Source organism: Pseudopodoces humilis, chromosome 3 (assembly GCF_049639895.1).
Source record: "Pseudopodoces humilis isolate 2021_Gansu_Grassland_sample_001 chromosome 3, ASM4963989v1, whole genome shotgun sequence".
Lineage (NCBI taxonomy): Eukaryota > Metazoa > Chordata > Aves > Passeriformes > Paridae > Pseudopodoces > Pseudopodoces humilis.
This window is the reverse complement of record NC_142202.1, coordinates 74,858,858-74,880,664: the sequence shown is the minus strand read 5'-3', so window position 1 is coordinate 74,880,664 and position 21,807 is coordinate 74,858,858. Positions and strand designations below refer to the sequence as shown.

The 21,807-nt window shown below is 36.7% G+C and overlaps 1 protein-coding gene across 1 annotated transcript in view; it reads right to left on the bottom strand.

Annotated features, from left to right (window-relative positions):
* The window catches only part of MMS22L (MMS22 like, DNA repair protein), an 89,205-nt gene extending 80,866 nt beyond the window's left edge, over positions 1-8,339 (bottom strand). The window contains exons 1-4 of the mRNA XM_005518223.3: positions 8,124-8,339; positions 6,802-6,989; positions 4,608-4,733; positions 1,343-1,395 (exon numbers count right to left, since the gene is read on the bottom strand). Coding sequence (XP_005518280.1) covers positions 1,343-1,395; positions 4,608-4,733; positions 6,802-6,980 — 358 coding nt within the window. The 5' untranslated portion in view covers positions 6,981-6,989; positions 8,124-8,339. The remainder of the gene's footprint in view (positions 1-1,342; positions 1,396-4,607; positions 4,734-6,801; positions 6,990-8,123) is intronic.
* Positions 8,340-21,807: the final 13,468 nt, after the last annotated feature.

The window sequence follows — 21,807 nt, the reverse complement described above, 5'->3', positions numbered from 1 at the left end:
CTTTACACAGTTCTCAGTACAAAGTCTCCAAAGCTCATCAAGACTGATAAGAAATTAAATTTAAGGTACAATATTTATATCTATATGAACACTGAGCCAAAACTCTTAACTGGGGTTTTAAACAGTGTTGACAGTAAATTTATTTAAGACATCAATAACAACTAACATCACCCTACTAACCATTTTAAATACTTCAATCCTCATGACACCCTTCTACTACTAGCCCACTTCTATAAAGGTGGAACTGAGTCACAGCTGAATCGGTAACTTGCTCCGATTCAGAAAGGAAGCCTGGCGCAAAGCACAAAATTCAAGTTCTTAATTTTACTAGATTAATTGACAAGTGGAAGAGCAGGATACAAAGAAGAGAAGACAACCAATTAGGTGTTTAAATGAAAAAAACCCCTACAGAACAGTTTCTTGATGTCCAACTACAACATAAAAGTTCAAATATAACTTAAAATAGGCTATTTCCATTTATATTAAAAAATTAGATTTTTTGGATACTATCAATAATTGCATATGAAAGAAGCTTGATGATAAATTCACATCAATGGTTTTAATGGCAGAACATGAAAATATAAAAAAATAATAGCAATGTGTAAAAATATTCACTCATAGAACACTAGCACGTTATCTGTAATGAGAAGACAACATAGACAGTTTATTTCTGAGTAATTACTGAACTTCTCAACTTGCTAAGTAATTCAGCCTTCAACTTACAATAAGCCTGAGGCTGCAATAATCCTTCAGAAACATGCTGCTTCTCATGCCTCAGCATTTAATTGAAACAAAGCATTTTGTAGTGATCCCGTTTTATCGATCCTACTGCAAAGATGAATTAAGTTTGTAAATAACTCTAAACTAAGCAAATATAACTAACTCGTTTAAATGTAAGCCAACAGAACACAAAAAAATTCCAAGCTACTGCCTTTACAACTAAAATAATTGTTGGGATGTTTGATGAAATTTTCTGGTTTTAATTAATGGTTAATAATTTTGCCAAATTCAGCTCTAAGGGTGACACCTTAACTGAAGTCAAATTAATGCAAAATGCCCACCAAAGGTCAGTAAGGATTGCCCTGTGCATCTACCATACAGGCAAATCTGGTCCCAAACCAACTCCCAACATTTCCACTATTTCCCTACTATCTAACCTCACTTGGGTGTCTGTATTTCTACCCCTACTGCAGATTTATGCTGCTTATATGCTGTTCTGAGGCACACTCCAAAATCCTTCAGTCAAGAGTAAAAGCACTAGCATGATCTGTGAGAATTTACTTCTTTAATGAAAGATAGTCAGTTGCCTATTGCAATGTCAAATTAAATTCATAAAACTTACCAAAATCAGATGAACTCATTTGTACTAGGTTTTCCAGTCTGTATATCTGTTGCCTAATTAAAGGAATACAAAGATATATGGTATTTATATAGGTAAAAGTTGTTTAACTCCACTTTAGAAAGCTCAGAATAGAACAGAGAAAGGTAAGAGGTGTTTCTTGCTTTGTAGTTCTGAAAAAGCTTAGGGAAACTTAGAAAAGTGTTTTATTGGAAGGCAATGAACATATATCCAAGTGTGAAGGGATCAGACTGAATAAAATCTTTGCATGTTTATAAATCATTAAACACAGTAACAAAAGAAAAAACCTACAACAATTGGCTAAAAATTGGGGAAGGGAAGAACACAACAATACAGACAAAAACCCACAAAAAGCCATTCCCTGCAAATTATCTTTCCACAAGCATAACTCAACTTCATATTTGACCACAGAATAAACCTAAAAGTTAGCCCTAATGGCACACACTCAGTACACACTAAATTAATCTTCTTGTGAATGTGCATTAGCACATCCTGTCAGCAGCTTCTCCTGCTTCCTGCTTAGGGTGATCATCTCCTTAACTGCAGCACAAAGCAAAAACAGCAATAAATACTGTAGAGTAAAAGGAGGTGTCTTTATAAAAGTGAAAGCTCAGTTCAGTTTTTGAGAGGAAAGAGAACATTTTTAAAGAAGCCAGAGTGCCACTGAAAATGAATATTTTAAGAAAAGCTGTAACATAGGTAAATGCTTGGCCATATTCTGTAACAACTGTTATTCGCAAGTGGTCTTCCAGTAGAATCTCCACAGAGATAAAGCAGTACTAAACTGAATATATGAAAAGCACAACTGTCAGACAGACTTTTGAAAGAAAATGCTGCATAAATTGAGAAGGGAGCTCTCTGCCTCATTTCTTATACAGTCGAAGCAATAACTACTGAAGGATTCTAAAATAGGCTACTTGGATCTAACACAAATCAAATATTCTTATGAAAAAAAACCCTGAAAACTAGGAAGAATTTAAAAGACACAAGAAACATCTAAAAGACACAAAACTACAGGTTTTATCTTGCATATTATAGTGCAAACATACAGTAAAATGATCTCCCTTAGCACTCTCTTGCTTTCTTGGATAAAGTCATGTCAGCTACACTACCATCATTTACATGGGTTGTAGAGGTTTTTTGTTTTTTTGTTTTTTTGTTTTGAAATCCAAGTTGAATTTCTGCCTGGATTTTTCAAGGATTGTAATTATGTAAAAAGGAAGGAAGTCTGAAGCAGGAGGGCTTTATGAAATAGGGCTGTTGAGACTGGAGTTTGGAGAAGGAAGGTACCAGAGAGGAACCACAAGCGAAAAAAAAAAAGAAAAATACGCTCCAGTGACTTGACAAAGACAGAATACAGTGGGCTGATAAAATTAAAGCACAAACAGGGCACAAGAAACATAACAAAAATACTACTACTTAAATAAATTGTTTTAATTTCAATTTGCATTTGTACCTCAAGGACTGATCCTCATGGCTGTTAATCATTAAATTGTTTGATTTGTAAATACACATTCCGACAGTTAAACTGGTAATTCTGTTTATTAATCAAAGACGTATTATCTGAATATACCAACTTAAATGGTTACATAGTCTCAATCACTTTGACTCACACTTCTATCACATGAAAACCCGTAAGACCTTGTACTATGCAATTACTCTTTTAACTTGCAGTTCTGCAGGATACTATTATTTATTACAATATTTAAAAACTGTAAATACTTTTAATTACAATATTAAGTATAATCTCAGACATTAAAAGAGATTAGCTTTCTGTAAGCATGTATTTAAACATAGATATGAACTGTACTTCATAAATTTAACTATTTACAGACAACCTATCCTCAAAAACTGTTGTAACTTGTACTTAACATATTCAGTTTCCACAAGGGAAAAAGGAGTTGTCAACTGGTCTATAACTGAAACTGTTCCATTTTATGACTGAAAAAATGAACTGAATGTCTTTGCAGAGACATCTCCCTTTGCAGAGGGACTTGTCACGCCAAAAGACAACTTAGCAACCAACCACTCAGCCAAGAGCTAGCTGAAATCCATTATTTCTATCAGGTCAGTAGGTTCTAAAGAATGAATAAGTTAAAAACCACAATAAAATACATTATGCTTATGTTCATGTCTATTACAATTACCGAGCAATTTACATTACAGGAAAAAAACCAAAACTTTAAAAATAGCCATTTAATTTAACATTCCTGTGTCACTGCCCAGTGATTTTATGCTAATGAGCAGTTATAAAATCAGACTAAATGCTGCAACTTTTAACTTAATTATACTCCTATCTCCCCCTTTATCACTTTAGGGTTTTTTTAAAAATACAGTGAGGTCAAAGCTTGCATCAAACAAGCAAAGCTAAATAATAGTGGTTTTAATACACTTCCAGTCATCTATATCACCATGTTCCAATAAGCCAGACCCTATTAATCATGTTGCACATCATGCCCTTGGACATACCCTAAAGGGATGGAAGCATCCACTGTAATGAAAGGAGCGATGGAATACATCACATATATTTGCGAAATCATACAAAAGCTCCTCTCCCATCCACTCTCTGTATGTGCTGTACATCCTGAGGATTATCAGTAGCAAAGAGGATTATCAGCGATCTGTGTATTTGCATTGACCAGATTAAGCATCTACATTGAATTAGTCAAACACTGAGTAACTGTATCTGAAGAGATTGCTGAAGCTATCCTAATCCAAACAATTGAAGAAAGCACTGCATCCAGCATTTATAGTATTTGATTTTCAACCTCCACTTTCCTTTATGCACAAAAAAGGACTAAAAATCTTCAAAAGACAACTTCAATTATATGGATAGCACAATCTTATTCAAGGAAATCTTACATAGTCTATTAATATAATTCTGAAGCTAGAGTCTTCTAAATTAACCCCAACACTCTGTTGTAATAACTAAACTTAATTATTTTTTTTAATCTGGTGATGCCTAAGATATGCATCACACTACTTAGAAACTTAATAATAAGTCACATAATATTGAGAATCCGTGACACAATGTACTTCTTCCTGCAATTCCATCTGTGTCTTATCCATCACTTACTGGAGCATTAAACAGACAGTAATAATCATTTTTAGATGCACTGCATAGCCCACAGTCTTTTATGATGTTACTTTTAGAAATGTGAAAAGTTTGTGAAATGTGAAAAATTATGCCCTTCCAGTAGATATAATTACACATGTGGATTCATTATAAAATACAATGTTATCATACCTAAGTAATCCAAAGAGAAATTCACAGGATTCAACTAAAGCCATTTCAGTAACCCACTGAAAGCCAAACAACTCCACTGTATTTTCTTCATAGTCATTTGGGGAAGGATCTAGTCTCAGCAAAACCCTGCAAAACAGAGCCAACAACATTCATACATTTTCCAGTAATACACCTATTGAGTACAATATCTACAGCTGGCTTATGTACCATCAATATACTTTCTCAATATATCAGCAACATATATGTGACAGATGTCTCAGAGACAACTGTACCTTTTAGAGCAATATGATATATAAAATATGACAACTCCTAGCTTCAAAATCATAAAAACAGGATATAGTCACAGGTCAAAGTATATTTTGGAAACAAAACTTAACAGTAAGTAAATCATGCTTACAAAGGGGCTGAGACGTAACATACAGACTGTGAAGAGAAGAGGCTGCTATGTAGGGTAACACACTGCTCTGTATGCTTGGGATCTGTCTCAAGGCACACTACATACCTAGGAACTAATGCTATAACATATATTTGCTCATTTACATACATTTAATAATATTTACACTGAACACACTTTTAAAAAGCACACTTTTTAAAAGCACACTTTTAGGCAGATGAAGAGATGAGAGTCAGAATGGGACCTTGTCATTATAACTTCAGCAACACTAGGCCAAAATTAATCTTTGCTCTTGCTAAAGAAAAATTAACACCAAAATTACCATTTTACTCCAAGCGGAGAAAAGCAGATACCTGTATTGTTAAAACATTATAACTGTGCAAATAAAAAAATGTTTCATTAACATGCATTAAAAAAAATCACAGCAAACTGCATGACAGCAGAGTAGATTATTTCAGAATTTTCCCACTGCCTTTCATAAAATAATCCCACACAGATGAAGCTCAATTCTCTAATATGTAAAAAATATTTTTATTTTAAAATATATACTAGGCAAGCGCTTAGTTTCCATTACATTGCACACCGAATTAATATTCTGCTTGAACACTATTTCTCATTCTCAGAGGCAAAAAGAGAATCTGCTGAATAACTGGCTCAACCTCCCATAACACCTTAGTTCACTTGGTAACTTCTTGAACACTGGACTCTTTTGAAGCCTCTAGCAATTAAATCCAGCTACTCCAGTTCCAAGCAACAAAGACAGTCTCTAACATGGAGGATTTTCTAGGACTTTGCAATCCAGGTAGACAACACAAATACACAGTAGAAGAACTGGAGAACTTTATATATATATAAAAAAAGAAGGTTTTTTATATATACATATAAAAATATATATATAACTATAGTGACTGGGAAACCTGTTTACATACAAGTTCATCAAGTGAGTTTTAATTTCAGGTGAAATATGTCAATGTGCAATCCACTACTGATATATTCATGCAGACACAGGATCCCTCAATCATCTACTTGACATAAAGTTGAATGAACGTGCTCTGATACAACTAAAACATATGATAAATAAGGCAGAGAAAGGGGGAGGTGCAGTGGAACCCCCCTTAAGCCTTTACAGAAAACACAATGGGAAAAAATACTAAGCCTAGCAGGAGGACAGAAAGATTAGGCTTTTGTAGGAAAAACAAGACAATCCCTATAATATGAGAAAACAGCACAGAAAACTAAGCTGAATGACAGAAAATAAGGTAGATAACAACTAAACCAGATTTTAACATTTTAAAATCTCACAGAAAATACTTATTTGCTATGCCTATGACTTCAGAAACTTAAATCCAGAACGCATGCAGGGTGAAGCTTTGAGAAAGATGATCTTAAAGTTACTAGGGCCCCAGCAATTCAGGGAAGCCAGGCAGAGTATAAAAGAGAAAAATGGCCAGCATTTAATAGAGTACATGACTGGGAAGAGCAGTGCTAAGGCCTCCTCAGAAATTTAAGTGATCTCAGCTGCTGCTGCCCAACAGGCCAGTTTTGAATAGGTTTGTAAATGTCCTTTACTGTACTTTGAAAATAAGTTCAAAAAGCTAAGAAGTGCGTCTAGAGCACCATTCAAAGCTGTTTATGAATACAAAAGCCCTTCCCAATTTGGTATGACCAAGTAGATTTCAGGATCAGAAGAGCTGAAGAACAAACTGATTTGGAAACCTGTCAGCATTCAAAGGCACCAAACATGAGAGGAAAGAACTTACTAGAAGACTTTTATATTTGTAATCAAAAAAAATCCCATACCTCTTAAGAGACCCACTTGCTAAATAAGACTCTGCAGAGAACTTTCTCCCTCCATTCTGGCTGTCAAAAGCGCAAGAAAAGCAAGATGGCCTTGAGTTCTCATTCACCACTTCCATTGCCAGCTCCAAGCTTTCAGTGAGAAATGGGGATGTAGAGGAAGCCCCAAAGTCATCCTCCATTGTTTTCACCTGGCCCAGAAAACAAACAGATAAATACAAGAATACTCATAGCATTTCTTCAAATAATTTTCTCATTGTTACAACTCCACATAACTCTTCAGTTCAAGTGAGGCTACAGATCTGACCAACAGTAACATTGAAGTAAAAGGAAGGACCAAGAAGGACAATCGTGGTCACATGCCCTGTCACGTAATTCTGCCCCTTCGTACAACCACATCTTCCTCATTGAACAGAACCTGTTCAAGAAGACACATCAGTGACTAAAAAAAAAAAACCCAAACAGGTATATTTTCTTCTGGTTTAGCTCTCTAAATTAATTAGTGATGAGGTTAGACTAGCAGTAGGTTATAACACAAGGCAGGAATGCATTACAAAGCTGCTTCCAGCAACACCTCATTTTATGACCAGAGTAGCTATCCTACAGAAGTACATCATGTATTAGAGGCTCCCAACATTAAAAAAAAAATAAAAATCTAACTACCTAGGAATCTGAAAAAAGAGAAACAAAACCAAAGAAAGACTACCATGTCCAAAAGAAGTTCACTGTACAATTAATATCAGTGTATTCATATTTTATACAATATACTGAAAGAGCAGAATTAGGCAACAAGAATCAGAGAGTCCTATAAAAACATGTAAACAATATAACTAAAACCCTAAATTGAAGTTTTCAACTTCTTTGCTGGTGGATTTCGATATGGTTCTTGCAGAAACTAGTATATACCATGGCTAGAAGTTGATAATAGAGGTTGTTAATATTTAAAAAAATGAGCTCAGGGGAAAATAAAGAACAAAACAGCTTCTGTTCTATTTTCTCACATCCATTCACATTCCTGCGGAGCACGAGGCTGTGCGAGAAGGGGAAGAATGACTTCTGCGCTCCAGTTTACAGCAGGACCCTACTTACGGTGTTGGCACAGCTGGTGAGTCAGCTGAAGGGAATGCTCCCAACCACAAGAGCTCCCAAGAAAAGCCTGCTCAGTTCGGGGTATGAAAATCGCCCCATACGACACAAACCCCTGGCGGAACAGCTACATAAGAGGGCAGCTCTTCCCGCACATAATCCTCACCAGTTCCGTACTTGTCTGGGTACAAGTTCCATACGTCCCTGATGCAAAGGAAACAATTAAGGACTTTAATCACCTCAGCTCCTTATCCTCCAAGCAGAACCTTCCAGGTGGCTGCAATCCGGGGGCAGGAGCTGCAAAGCGGCGGGAGCAGCCCGGTGGGCCGCCGGAACGCGCCCACGAACACGACCCGCACGTGTAACGCCTCGGTCCTGCGCCGCCGCCCTCTCCCCGGAGGCGCTTCCCCTCCGGGCCAGCCCCGGGCCGGCGGCCGAGGGACTCCGGCGGGACCCGCGCGCCGCCCGGGCCGGCGCTTCCCTTCCGCGCCCGCGCCCTTTCCGTACGGCCCGCGCGCCGCCACCAGCCGCGCACTGCGCAGGCGCCAAGGCGCCCATTGGCCGCCGGCCGCTCCTCCCCGGCCGCGCTTCCTCCTCCCGCTCCGCCCCTTCCCGGCACGGGCGCGCCTGCCCCGCTGCCGCCCGCCCCGCTGCCGCCCCGCCCGCCCCCTCCGCTCCCCGGCCCGCCCCGCCCACTCCAGGCCGAAGCACCGCCCGCCGCTCCTCCCAGGCCATCGGGTTTCCCTGCCTAACCGGGTATCCGTCGGCGGGCCGGCCAGCGCCAAGTGGTTTCTGGCCACCTTGTATGTGAACGCCACCATCTTGCCACTGCTGTTCAGCTGCCTCCCTTGTGCTCACAGAATCATGGAATCATAGAATGGCTTGGGTTGGAAGGGACATTAAAGATCATCTACTTCCAAACCTCCTGTGGTGACTTCAACTACAGCAGAGTGTTCAGAGACTCCTCTAGCCTGGCTGGAACCCCTCCAGGGATGGGGCATCCACAACATCGCTGTTCAGCTTGCTCCAGTGCCTCACCACCGTCACAGTAAAGATATTTTTCCTAATACCTAATCTAAACCTACTCTATTTCAAGTTGAACCCACTCCCCCGTGTCCTGTCACTACATGCTGTTATAGTTTTGCCCCATCGTTCCTGTAACATCCTATACATCGTTCCTTGCACTGCAATTGTCCCCTTTCTTTCTCTGGTGTCTTTCTTGTCTGGACTTCAACTGAACCTCATTTTCCTTCTTCTCCTCGGCCTTCTCAGTTCACTCATTCCCATGCTCCCTCACAGAGACAGGCATGAGGTTCTCCTGGTCTTTTCTGATGCCTTACAGATTCAGATCCAAGCTTCCTATGTCTATCAGATAATGTTTGCATCCCCAAACACAACTCTCATCAAGCTTGGGAAGAGGTGTTTAGTGCGTTTGTAATTCAAGCTAGCTATCACTCCTATCATTTACTGCAGCACCTCCATTGGGTGTGACAATCACCAGAGAATGGTGGCCAGGGCAAAAGTCCTAAAACCTGTGACTGGCATAACTTAGCTTGAAGTGCACATTGTGCACCTAGTGGCTTTTGGCTCTTTTATTAAAAAAGTGTTGCATTATTTTGGATTGTTGTGGTTTGATTTTGGTTCAAAATGAATGCTTTTCCAGTTTTGCCTGGATTTTGGATGCAAAATAGCAGCAGTACACGAAACTTCCTTCTAGTAAGAAAGTTGCTATAAAAAGTTTTGCTGTTGCTACTACAGCTTGCTCTAAAAGCTTTGCTGTGATTTAAAATGCTTCATTTGCTCCTGTGTCTGTAAGAATCTCTCATTTCCTTCTTTAAATTCCTGTCTAATTAAAAAAACAGTACATCATGGTTAAATAAAACTGTACCCAGGATAACCCTGATTTCCATATGCAGATTTATCTGCACTGACAGCCCCCTCTCCCTCTCTTAGTCTTTCTGTTTCCTCTCCCTCCCTCACTCTCCCTCTTTCTCTTCCCCTCTCTTTCTCTCCTTGTCTTTTTGTCTCTTTATGTCTATTGCATTATGCCTGAATAATTTTCAGTCTTTTTTTTTTTCCTCTCCTCTTGCACGCACATGCTAAAATAACTAGACAAAGATGCAAGGTGGTTGCTGCAGTCCCTGTCTCTAGGACAGAACCAAGAAAGCTTGTGATTGCAATACCACCTTTCCTTTTTTTTTTTTTTTTCCTCCTTTTTTTTCTTCCCTAGCCATGCTTGGTGATTAAACTTCCTCAGGATGGGGAAGAAAAAGGAGCTGGAAATGAAATAGGGTTGAGGAAAAATCCCATTGCAGCAGCTGCAGCCAGTGGTGACTGCTGCCAGATGTGCGAAGGTTCCTGGGGTCCTTGTCACTAAAAGGCAGTATTCAAATATTTGGAGACAAAAGCTGCATCCTCAGTGATCATTTTCTTTATTTAACATGGCAGCAGGCATCGTGTGGGGAAAAATCAACATGCTGGATGTTGAATCGGACTTTTATCCTTTCTGGGATGAAAGGATGTTATCTATCCCGTGCCAAGAGGGAACTGAGGTAAGAGAGCTGATCCAGCTCCTTTTTTTTTTTCTACTATATTTCCTAAGCATCTTTTCTGAAACAACCTATATATATATGTGTGTGTGTGTGTCTGTGTGTATGTATACATGTTTCTATGTTTGTGTATTCAATTTCAAGCCAGTGAGTGGTTTGGTTTTTTTTTTCTGCCTTCACATCAACCCAGAGAAAGTTAATTCACAATATATATTCAGAGCTTGTTCAGAAGGGTCGTTTTGTGGGATTTTTTTAATACCTTTTTGTTTCCAGAGAAGACTTCAGCAGTGACATCATGGTCGGCTGCTGATATTAAACCCTATTTTCAAAGTCTGTAAAAAAAAAAGCCAGTAACTTTGTGATAAGAAATTGTGCAGAAGATTCATATGCTCTATTTTTCAGTTGCACTCTAAATATCGGAAGTCTTATTAAAGCGATAGTGAGAATTTTTTATTATTATTATTTCTAGCACAGAAGCGATGAATGCTGCATAATTAAGTACAGTATTTAATTTGGCTGTTGTGAAGCAAAAGAATAAGGTAATAATTTTTATTGTACTAATCAGACTCAAGATGTTCTCTGTGTTAATTGGGTTAAAAAAATTGCAGTACTTATTAGAAATTCTAATTTCACAATGCAGCACTGACAATAAGCTCAGCCAGTGAATTATTCACATCTTTAATTTGCTCTCTTAATGACAGTGTTCTGTAATCAGAGTGCAGCGACTGCTTCCTATGCATTATGTATGATGTTCAGGACTTAAATGCAGGACATTATGAAGCCTCTCAGTGGCTCAGTAATTAGTTTTCCACAAGACAGGGCTTAGATATTCACAGATAAAAGTCTACAGCTGAGATAATGTTAAGGTGGTGACTCATGCTAACAAAAGCAGGGAAGTTCAAATTTAATGCTGAAACTGCTCTCCGTTCTCCCTCATTGTGCGTAGGTGCAGGGGGAGGGGAAGAAAGTCTTCCAAACTAGCCCGCCATGGTGAGTACTCCGCGGACAGCCCGAATGGGCAACCCGGGGGCTCGCTTTACTCCGGGACCGCGTTTTTGGCAACTTTACTGATCGGAGGGTGGAGGCGGAGCTGCGTTTCATGCCTCTTTGTAGTGGTTGTGAAAAGGGCAGCAAAGTAAACACCATCAGAGAGCAATCATGTATAGATGAGATGTGTTTTAAAGGATTTTATTTGAAGCACTGACGTTCGTAACTTAGTCAAATTACGGTGTTTTGAGTGGGAGCTACTTTTTATGTGTAGAAACTTTGAGAACATCTGATACTTGCTATATTGCTGTTGCACCTATTACAGCTGTCATGGTCTTTATACATTTTAAAAACTTTATTTTCTAATAGTTTAGTTCTCACCATCCAAAAGATGAACTCTGATGCAGGTTTCTTGATTTTTCCTTGGATCATTTACCTGGTGTTAGATCAAGTGATTTAAATGTAGGGAATAAGTGTGGCTGTGTAACTTTCCTACTTCTACATGCTTCTTATTATAGAATGATAGTCAAGAATATTGAAATGAAGCTGTAAAATGATAGTTTTTCCATACTTAGTTGCTAATCTGGGAGACTGCAAGCTGTACATTTGTCCTGTGTTCTCCCGTTAATCAGACATTTTTATTGGAAACAAAATAACTGACTAGAGAAGGTTCCTTACTTAGTGTTGATTCTCCAAAGACTCCAAAGGCTTGTGGCCTTTGTACAGGATTGTGACTCTAATTATGATAGTAGATCTGCCAGTGAAGTTTTGGGCTTAAATTAAAAACAATCAAAACACTAAAGATCCTAACTTAATAGCAGATATATGAGAATAAGAATTTGGAGTACATCTAGATTTTTAAAGAAAAATATTGTAAAACTAATTTCTTTAAGTTTTTCAGCAAAGTCTACATCTGGAATTCAGTGTTATTAGCAGCTATTTCTAGTATTGTCTGGCCTCAAGGCCATGGGACGTGTTACTAAGTAATTCCTCTTATCAAGCAAAATCCTGTATCCTATGGTTGGATCAGATATTGGTTGTATATAGTCCAGCCCTGAAAGTCGTTATCATTAAACAGTTGAATTAAGAAGCTGCAGATTGAATCAATGTAACTAGGTGATTTGTAGATTGTAGCAGAATCCAAGTGATTGTATACATGAAGAACTTGATTTGGTCTTTTCCAGAAAAAGACTTTCCTTCCAAGTCAAGGTCCCACAGCAAGTGGGTCACTACACAGCCACATTTCTTCAGTCACTTCAGCATGAATCATACAATTGAAACTTATTCCCAAAAGGTGTCATATCTGCCCCCTCACTCTTCCTCCAAAGCCACAATCAATAAAAGTTGTCTTTTTAAGTGAGCACCTGCCTGCCTAAAGATTTGTTATGATTACTTACCTAAGTAAGTTATCTATTCCAATATTTCACTAGTCTTCCCATTAGAATGTTTTTTGTGCTTTCTGATCTTAAACTTAACCTGCTAAAAGTAAATTAGTTGAACCCATGAGCTTTTGTTAGTTAGTAGTGACAGGGATTTTTTTCTCCTCTTTTCCCCAGACTCTTATATATTTGAGATTCTCAGTCATGTTTCCATTGTGTTATTCTTTTAAACAATCCCTGTTTTTTTGTTTTCAACCTAATAGAAAAAAACCCCCAATATTTTTCTTGTATTCCTTTAATTCTTGTTGCTGTGCTCTGGACTCTCATTATTTCTACTTTCTTGAAATGCAGTGTTTTGGACTTAGACATGGTTTCAAATGCCATATAAGTTCTATATTTTCACTTAATGAAATGTGGTTTGTCACTTTTTAAGAAAATCTAGTTTCCCTAAGAAAATTTTAACACAATGACTTGCACATGGTGGGTACAAAGACATCTGTTAACCCAGAATACAGTCTAGGGTATCTACAGTTAACTGAAAAAGGTGCAGCATGTGTTTGAACAGGTCTTTAATTCAAGAATTTATGATTTCTAGCAGGAGTCTTCATAGTTATTGTTTCCAATATCCTTATCTCACAAGATAAGTGCCTGTGACTGACCTGATTAGTGATGTCCAGATGTGAGGTATCAAGCTGTAAAGAATATCTGAAATGTTCAATCCTCAGAGGATTGTTTCAAGTTGTAGAAGTACTGTTGCAGAGTCAAAATTTCATAACAATGCCCTTGTTATAAAGTAGATGGGTGGCTAGTTGTTAAAATCTGAACTTTTCTAGTCAGATTGGACAATCTGAATTTGAGGCACTATTACAGGCAGGTGAGAATACTTTTTTACAAAAGTGGCAAGAGTGTTATTGGCAATCAAAAATTACCATCCAGGGTTAACTGTGAAGCAGTATGTTTTAGGTTTTAAAAAAAAAAAAAGGAAACATTTATAAAGTTATCACATTCTAACTAGCCTAGAAGATTACATCTGAGCTATGCATCTGGGGAAGGGCCAATTGTTGTGTACCCAATCTGTTAAAGTGGAGAACCATTCGATTTTAGTTGAAAGGAAGGGCCCAATATCTTTCCTGGATCAGAGGAAGATTGTTCATATTATCCTTGAGTTGTTGTGGCAAGGGAGGAGAACAACACTTATGAAGTCAAAATGGAAAGCATGTGTCTTAAGAGTTAAAGATGACTGCATATGCTTACAGAGGATCAGATTTAATATGTTAAAAAAGACATAGGGACCAAGAAAAATTTTAAGGACCTTAATGTGGTTACACAGAGATCTAGTTCATATTTTGGTATGTAACCCTTTTACTGTCCCCTTTTGCTGACATGTGATTTCTTTCATTTAGGAATATTGCAAGTCTTTTGGAGTGATCTGATTAATTTTTCTTTATTTGTTCATATATCAAAAAGCAGGAAAAATAGTTTTAACTCAGTAAAATTTTATTGGAAAAAGTTAAGAAAAATCCATCCATAGTACATTTCCAGGAGTTGTATTTTGTACTTTTGTTTATATTGCTCCAGGCTTAAGTACCACTATAAATATTAGGTTCTGAAGTGGTATGATGTGTTAAGTATTTCTAAATGTTTTCTCTTAATCTAGCCTAATAATGCAGTCTTTTCATATGCATAATTCCCATGAAAGCCAGTGGGAGTACTACATTATAGAAAGAATAAAAGATACATATGCCAAGATATCTTCATTTTGAGTCTTTGTTTTAACTTGATTGACAAAGAAGAAAGTTGACTAAAGGAAATATTTTCTGAAAGTGGAAAGAAGGTTATTGATAATATTTTTAATTCCAAAGTTGTCTGTTTCGCCGCTGAAACATGTATGCCAATAGAATGACGGTAGTCAGAAAATCTGATAGAAATCTCAAATGAATTTATATTCACTAATGCTTTCTAGGAAATATTTCACAAGTAGAACATATGCATTCTAGTCTGTAAAATTCCATATAACTGACCCACTGATAAGAATTCCAAAATATATATATATGTGTGTGTGTGTGCGTATGTGTATATGTGTATATACATGTATATATACATATATATGTATGTATATATTATGTAAAATAGAATAGCAAGAAATATTCGTAGTATAAACCAGTTTGGGCTTTTTTTACAAAGTCAGTCTGGAAATAACATAATATACTGAATGAGTTCAAATAATCAATCTTCTGTAAAATTTAAATCCATAAAACTTTGCAGTTCTTATCTGTATCTGTAGTAGGCTGGAAAAAATAGTAGTAAGAATACTTAACACTGTACAAAAGCATTTTGATGCTTCCAAGTGGCTTTTCTTCTGTGTTATCATCTACACATATGTTCTGTACTGACTGACATCCCAGGAACTACTTCATGTCCTCATTAAACCTGAGTTTTATATTTCTTGTGTGCTAATTTTTCAGCCTTTCTTTTTAAGCTTTTCCCAGTGTTCTTTTTGAAGCTCATGAGGCTTTTGCTATTCCCAAAGCATCCCTCCTTAAAATTCTTGTTTTGTTTCTACATGTGTTTGCAACAGTCCTTGAAATCTTCATATCACACATACCTTTTTTTCATTCTTTTGTTGTAGTATCCCATTTCTTGTCTCTTGCAGTATTTAGATTACAAGATCATTAGTGAAAACAAGGGTTTTTTCTGTGCTTGTAGAGAGGACAAAATAAAGGGGGTTTAGACTCTTTCTAATAGTAGGAATATGAAAAGTTTCTGAAGTTAATAATTTTGACTGCCATCCTTCTAATCCCTAGTAATACAGGCTTTTCAACTCTTAAGAACTTCTTTAAAGTAGAATTTCATCTGGATTTTGGGAAGTTGACAGGTTAGGGTGCAAGAAAAGTGAAAAGTAAAGGGGCCACCAATAAGCAGAACAGAACTTAACCTCAAAATATTTCTGTTCCATGCTGTATGTTTACTATCTTTGCTTCTCCAATATAATACTTCATCAGAGAGACCCTAGGTCAAATAAAACTATTCAGAAAACTTTTTGTCTCTCAGGTACATAAATTCTTTCTGGTGTATGGTACACAGTGACAATACAGACTCTCTTGGTCCAGATGAAGGATTTTGTCAGTCCAGCTGTAGAATGAGGGTTTTAGATTTTTTTTCCAGAAGGAATAGCTTTAGCTGAGAGTGGTTGATCCAGCTGTCTATCAGCATTTTGGTGTACCGTGTTGGTAGTATCAAATATGAAGGTATACTTGGGGAAGTGGAAGGCACAACTGTGCAGTCCAATATGAAGCTTAGCAGGAAACTCTGACTGAACCATATCACACACTTTCTGATGCAGAATTTTTTTAAACCAAAATATTTGCTTTACCCCCACTGCATGGATTTTTAGTTGACAGTATTTGAATGAAGGCTATTAATTTGAAAATGGTGCAGTTCTCTGAGTCCAGCTATCACTCTCCACCTTGCACTGTCTAGTGTTGGGACAAAAGGCTGGGGTCCCACTTTGCTAGTCAGCAAAGCTCTTTCTCCTGACTTGTCCAGAGGCTGGAAGTTTAGAAAGCAGATCAATGTTTTGTGTGGATGCAAATGTGGATATCATACAAAGGCACTCAGTGTAAACCACATTTGGTTTATATACAAAGATGTGTTTAAAAAGCAAAATAGCTAGCTTTGACCAGTGTCATTTGAGAATTACAGAAATCATTCAAGAAAGTGGATCTCAAATAAGCTTCAGCTATGGTTTCCAACACCACGCTATTTTGTCCATTCTTATGCCATCTTAGAAATACTCCCTTTTCTCAGTGCTTTTTGCTCTTTGCTTCAATGTAACCTGACAAAAAAAAGTCAGATGACTATTGGATACTTAGCATAACTTCAAAGATTTTGTATTTAGAAAATATTGATTTTTTTACCCTCTGAATATTACAATAATATTTATATAGTGGAAGGAAGAAAGTGTGTATCTCAAGTTCTCCTTTATCAACTTAGGAAACAGAGATATAATTAGCAAAAATGATTCAAAGGTGATGGCTCATACACAGTTTTTCATTCTACATAGTTCACCTGCATGATTTCAGGAGCTCACTTCATTCTTGCATCTCCAATACTCAGCTGTGTAATAGAAAAGGAAACCTCTCACAGAATTTAAAGTTCAAATCTCTTTGGACAGTTTGAATTTTCATGCAGGTTTTGTCTCTTAGGATGTCATTAAAACACACCAGTGACATTGTAGAATTGTTTAAAGACATTGGGAGGCTCCTAGATACTCTAGGACTTGAGCAAATGTATAAAAACAGATTGGTATGAAAAAGTACAGAGATTAACAAGTGTTTCTAATGGTCATCATAAAGGAGTTCTGCTGAGCATCTCTGTATTGAGATTCTTGAAAGGAGGTGGAGAAAGAGGTGATTTTTAAAATGATAAACACTTCGCAGAAGGGGTTATTTAATATACTGCCTGATGTGAAACATCTTTTACATAAAACATCTTTTTATAACTCTATTTCAAGATTTGCAAGAGAAATTTGTCAGAATACTAATTATTAGAAGGAGCTCTGAATCAAAGCCTTCAAATTCGAATTGTGTTCTTTAGTTTTATTTTGCTTTTTATGTATTTTAGGTCATGTTTTTGTGTTCATGTTTTGGATACCTTTAATATGATTTCCCATTGCTGTTTCTTAGAGCTTGGTAGAAACACCATCTTATAGCCCTGAAGTTTGGTTTTTTTTTATTTTACTTATTTCAATGTGTGGGATAAGGCTGCCTGAACTGCGTCATAAAACTATTTTTTACCTATGTACACAAAAGATATATTTATAAAACTATTTCCTATTAAGTTTGTGGAGTTTGTGTTTTGTTTGGTTTTTTTCCCCTTGGAAAAAGTGATTAGTGAAGAAAGAATGACCTTTCTCTTTGAAGGCATTCCAAAGCGTAACAGGAAGCAGTAAAACCAAAAACTTTTAAATATGTACCTGGAAATCAGTACAGGTAGTCCAAATATGAGCTGTTACCCAGTACACTAAGAACACTGTGTACAGATACTGCTTCTATCAGTTGATATCAAACCCTTTGCCAAAGTAAATGAGCTTACCCTTCATTTTGCAGATGTCCTGGCTACCTAATTTGTAAAACATGGGTGTAAAATGATGTAATCTTTGTTTTGACAGCAATGACTTAAATAAATATAGCTGAAACAGGCATTCTGGCTGAAGAGTTCATAATAACAAACTTTAACATGACTGTACAAAGGAACTATTCTGCAGTGTCTGTCACTCATGGATAAAAAACAGAAGAGTTTTGTTCATCTATCTGGTATCTAACCTCCGAAGGCCTCAGTCTGTATGATAACTGCAAATAATGCTATTGTGATGATCCTGTCTCCAGATGTCCACGGTAGGATGTGAACAGGAGTTGTATTATCCTTTTGGCATAGAAAGGTTAGATATAAGATAGAAGGGTGAGGATGATGTTTGATGCCTAGATCTGAAATCTCCAGAGGGAAATTTCTTTCTGGCAAGAGAGAAGAGAAAGTTTGTGTATCTGAAGTATTTTTCCCCTTTGTAAAGTCTCTTAAATTTTATTCTGTCTTCACTATTTTTAGTAAACATACACACAGAAGCTGAAAGGAATTATATATATATATTTAGAGATTTCTCAGGTTTCCTGATAAGGGTTTTATGTTGTAATTTGCCAGGTATGCTTGTAAGACTTAGAAGTACATTAAACTTCCCTTGTTGTCAGTCTGACATGTGAAGTTTAAGCTTGGAGCAATGAAAGTAGAGAGCAATGAGAATAAATTGACAGCTGTCTCACAGCAAGCTAAAACTAGAGAAATTAAGATACATTATCATGAAAACTGTATTGGAAAATGCGTCTCAAATTAACTACTGGGCATAAGTAATGAATCATACCTAATTGCATGTTGCATATTCTAATAGATTTAACAATACTTACCAAAATAAGGAAGCCACTCTATTTGAAAAATGAAAATTATGCAATGGTGTCATATAACAGATTAGACCTAATAATTTCAAGTAGGTTGGTAAAAGCTGTAAAATTGTGCTGTAATTACATTTAGAGCTAGATGCTTTTAGTCAACCTTATCCAGTAAAACAACACTCCAAAGATATTGTAATTTGTCCGCTACTCAGACTGATGTGGTTTTCAGTATATGGATATCCTTTGTGGACTAAAGTAGAAAAATAACCTCTCCCACTTCAACACTGACTACAAATTCAAGCTGAACATTCCAGGAGATTGTGAAAGCCTATCTTAGAGGAAGAACTGAGGCAATGGACCTCCCTTATCACTATTTATTTGGGGAAAAAAATGGGTTTTCTGATGTGTATTGAATGAATGGTATTTGTGTTTCACCAAGGGATGAATTACAAGCAGCCCTCACCACTCTGGGCACATATGGCTGACCCTTGCACTTTGATGGGAAAAGTTCTTGCATAGTCCCTTTTCCTGGTGCATGAATATGGTTCTTAGTAAAACAAACTAGCAAACCAAAAGAATTGACCATTTGCAATAGTGATGAAAATTTACAGTTTTATTTCAGTGTGATGGATAGCTGCTCACTAAGGCAGACACTTGAATAGACAGCTATTTGAGAATAAATTCATCCTACACTAATAAAAAGAGATTTTTTTATTGTTTGTTTGTTTGGCATAATGAACACCAGAGACAATATTGTTGGTTGAAATGATGAAAATAGTTTTGACCTCATCTAGAGGCTATTTAAGCTGAATCTTAATTTTTTAATGGAAGATATGATACCGTAAATTGTGCAAAAGCCACTAAAAAGAAAGCCAACAGGAAACTCACTGAGAAACTTGAAAAAGAGAATGAATGTCATTGACTGTCATTCAATTTTTTGGCTATTTACCAATAGAGAACACCTTTATACTGCTTAGTAAAGCAGCTGGACGACAAAAAATTTCCAGCTTTATGGAACAGAATGTGTCAGAGAACTTACAGTGAAAATCTGGCAATTTAATTCAAAATAGAATTTTTAGAGTTTTAAAAAAATAACAGTTGATTATTTAGTAACAGCACTTTGAAATACTTTAAGATCAGGTTTTATAAACCTTTATTTTCTGGAAATTGTTTCTTGTTCCTGAAATTTTAGAATTCACATTTTTGACTGCTTTCAAGTATTTTGATTTTGATTTTATGTATTTAGCTAAGTTATACTTTAATATTCACCATAGAGCAGGGAGCATTTTTAGATAGATGTTGCCAGTCATCTTTACTAATTGAATAATCTCTTGTATATTAGCACAGTGGTTTAATCTTTTTGAAATCAATACTGTATCTTAATACCTCTTAGAGTCAGCTATTATTAGCAAGAAATCAGCTAGATATATGAGATAATCACAGCTACACAAAAGTCACCTATCCATTATAAATAAACAGTATGATAATTAACCTACAAGATTTTTTCCTGACCCTAAATTGAGGGTCAATCAGGCCAGTTGTGTTATATTTGAAGAGAAAGTACACTGGCTAGGATCTCAAAAATAATATTACCGAACTAGCATATTGTTTTTTCTGAGCTGATGTACTGTGCATCTTAACACAGCAGCTAAATTGAACATAGCTTTGTGGTGATGCAATACTGCTGTCTGCTTCTGCTTCAGGACATACCTTGATCTGAACGAATATTTGGGATGTCTCCCCAGTACACTGTTGCAAATGCAAATTGCAGTTTTTTTCCATATTCATTTTGAATAGTAGATTTTTGAAATTTGAGGTTCAAAATGTTAATGCTTCTCAAAATATTATCAGTTGACAAGACAAAGCAGTATTCTATTTTACCAGTGTTAACACTGTTTATGAACTTTCTCTCATTCCAGCTCAACTGTAAAGATTGTTAATAAAGCCAAGTGAATTCTTGTGGGATGCTCCCTATCATACAACAGCCTGATAGGAGAATTTTTTCCCATTTAAATTTTACATTGTTAAGTTACAGTAATAACAGAAATGATATGATCCATGTCTTGTTACTAAGTGTTCTCCAACTTCTGCTTTTAACCTGTATTGGATACTGAACCAGTTGGACTTGAGATCTGATCCCATTCAAATGTTCTTAAAGCAACTGTTTTATCTAAAGTCTTATCCAGAGAATAGATGAGCTTCCTATTGCAAAGAAAACAGTGTGACATAGTAGCAAAATGTACATTTCCTTTCACATTGTGCATTTCGCTAGTTATTTGCAGCACTTTTTGGCAGGGTTAGGAAAAGTAGATGTATAAGATACTTCAATTCCATACCATTTTTGCACATTGTTAATGTGCATGATTCTTGATGATCGAGAGCAGTGAGAGCTAGATTGCGTGTCTTGGTTATTAAAATGAGATTTCTGGAATTTTGGTCCATAAATTCTAGAAAATGGCACAGGAAATCAGTGCTCTTACAGTTGTCTAAACCAGCATATCCCTTAAACTCTACATGTATATATTAATATATTATACATTATATAATCTTAATTTCCCCTTAAATTTAGGTTCTTGCATTTAGCTACCTGCTATGACCACTGCATTCTTGCTTTTCCTCAATGTCTGTAAAAATCCAGTGATAAAAAGGGTGGCACTGAAATGCTGCCTTCATCTTTGGAGGTGTCTGATATGTTTTGGGAGAGGTATTTGGTACGCTCTCAGTGCAGATGGGCAGCACTAAGCTCTGCAGAAATCCCTAAGTGTGATCACATCTGTGTTTTCATGTAGCACGTTTTAACTACCAGGTTGTTCAATAGTCTGAGAGGGATGATTGGGGGAGACAGTGGGTGCTGAGCCACACTGCAGGCAGGAATGCCAGATTCTTAGTGCAAGAGAGAAGAAGAAAGAGTGGTGGGCTGCATGCCAAAGAGATGGAGAGAGTGGAACGAGCAGCATGTTGGTTGGTTTTATGCTTTGAATTAGAGAATTTTGGTTTAAGAAATAGTCCTGTAAGACTAAATGAATCCATATTGCCTATGGGTTTGGATTTGTGAGTTAGTATTTT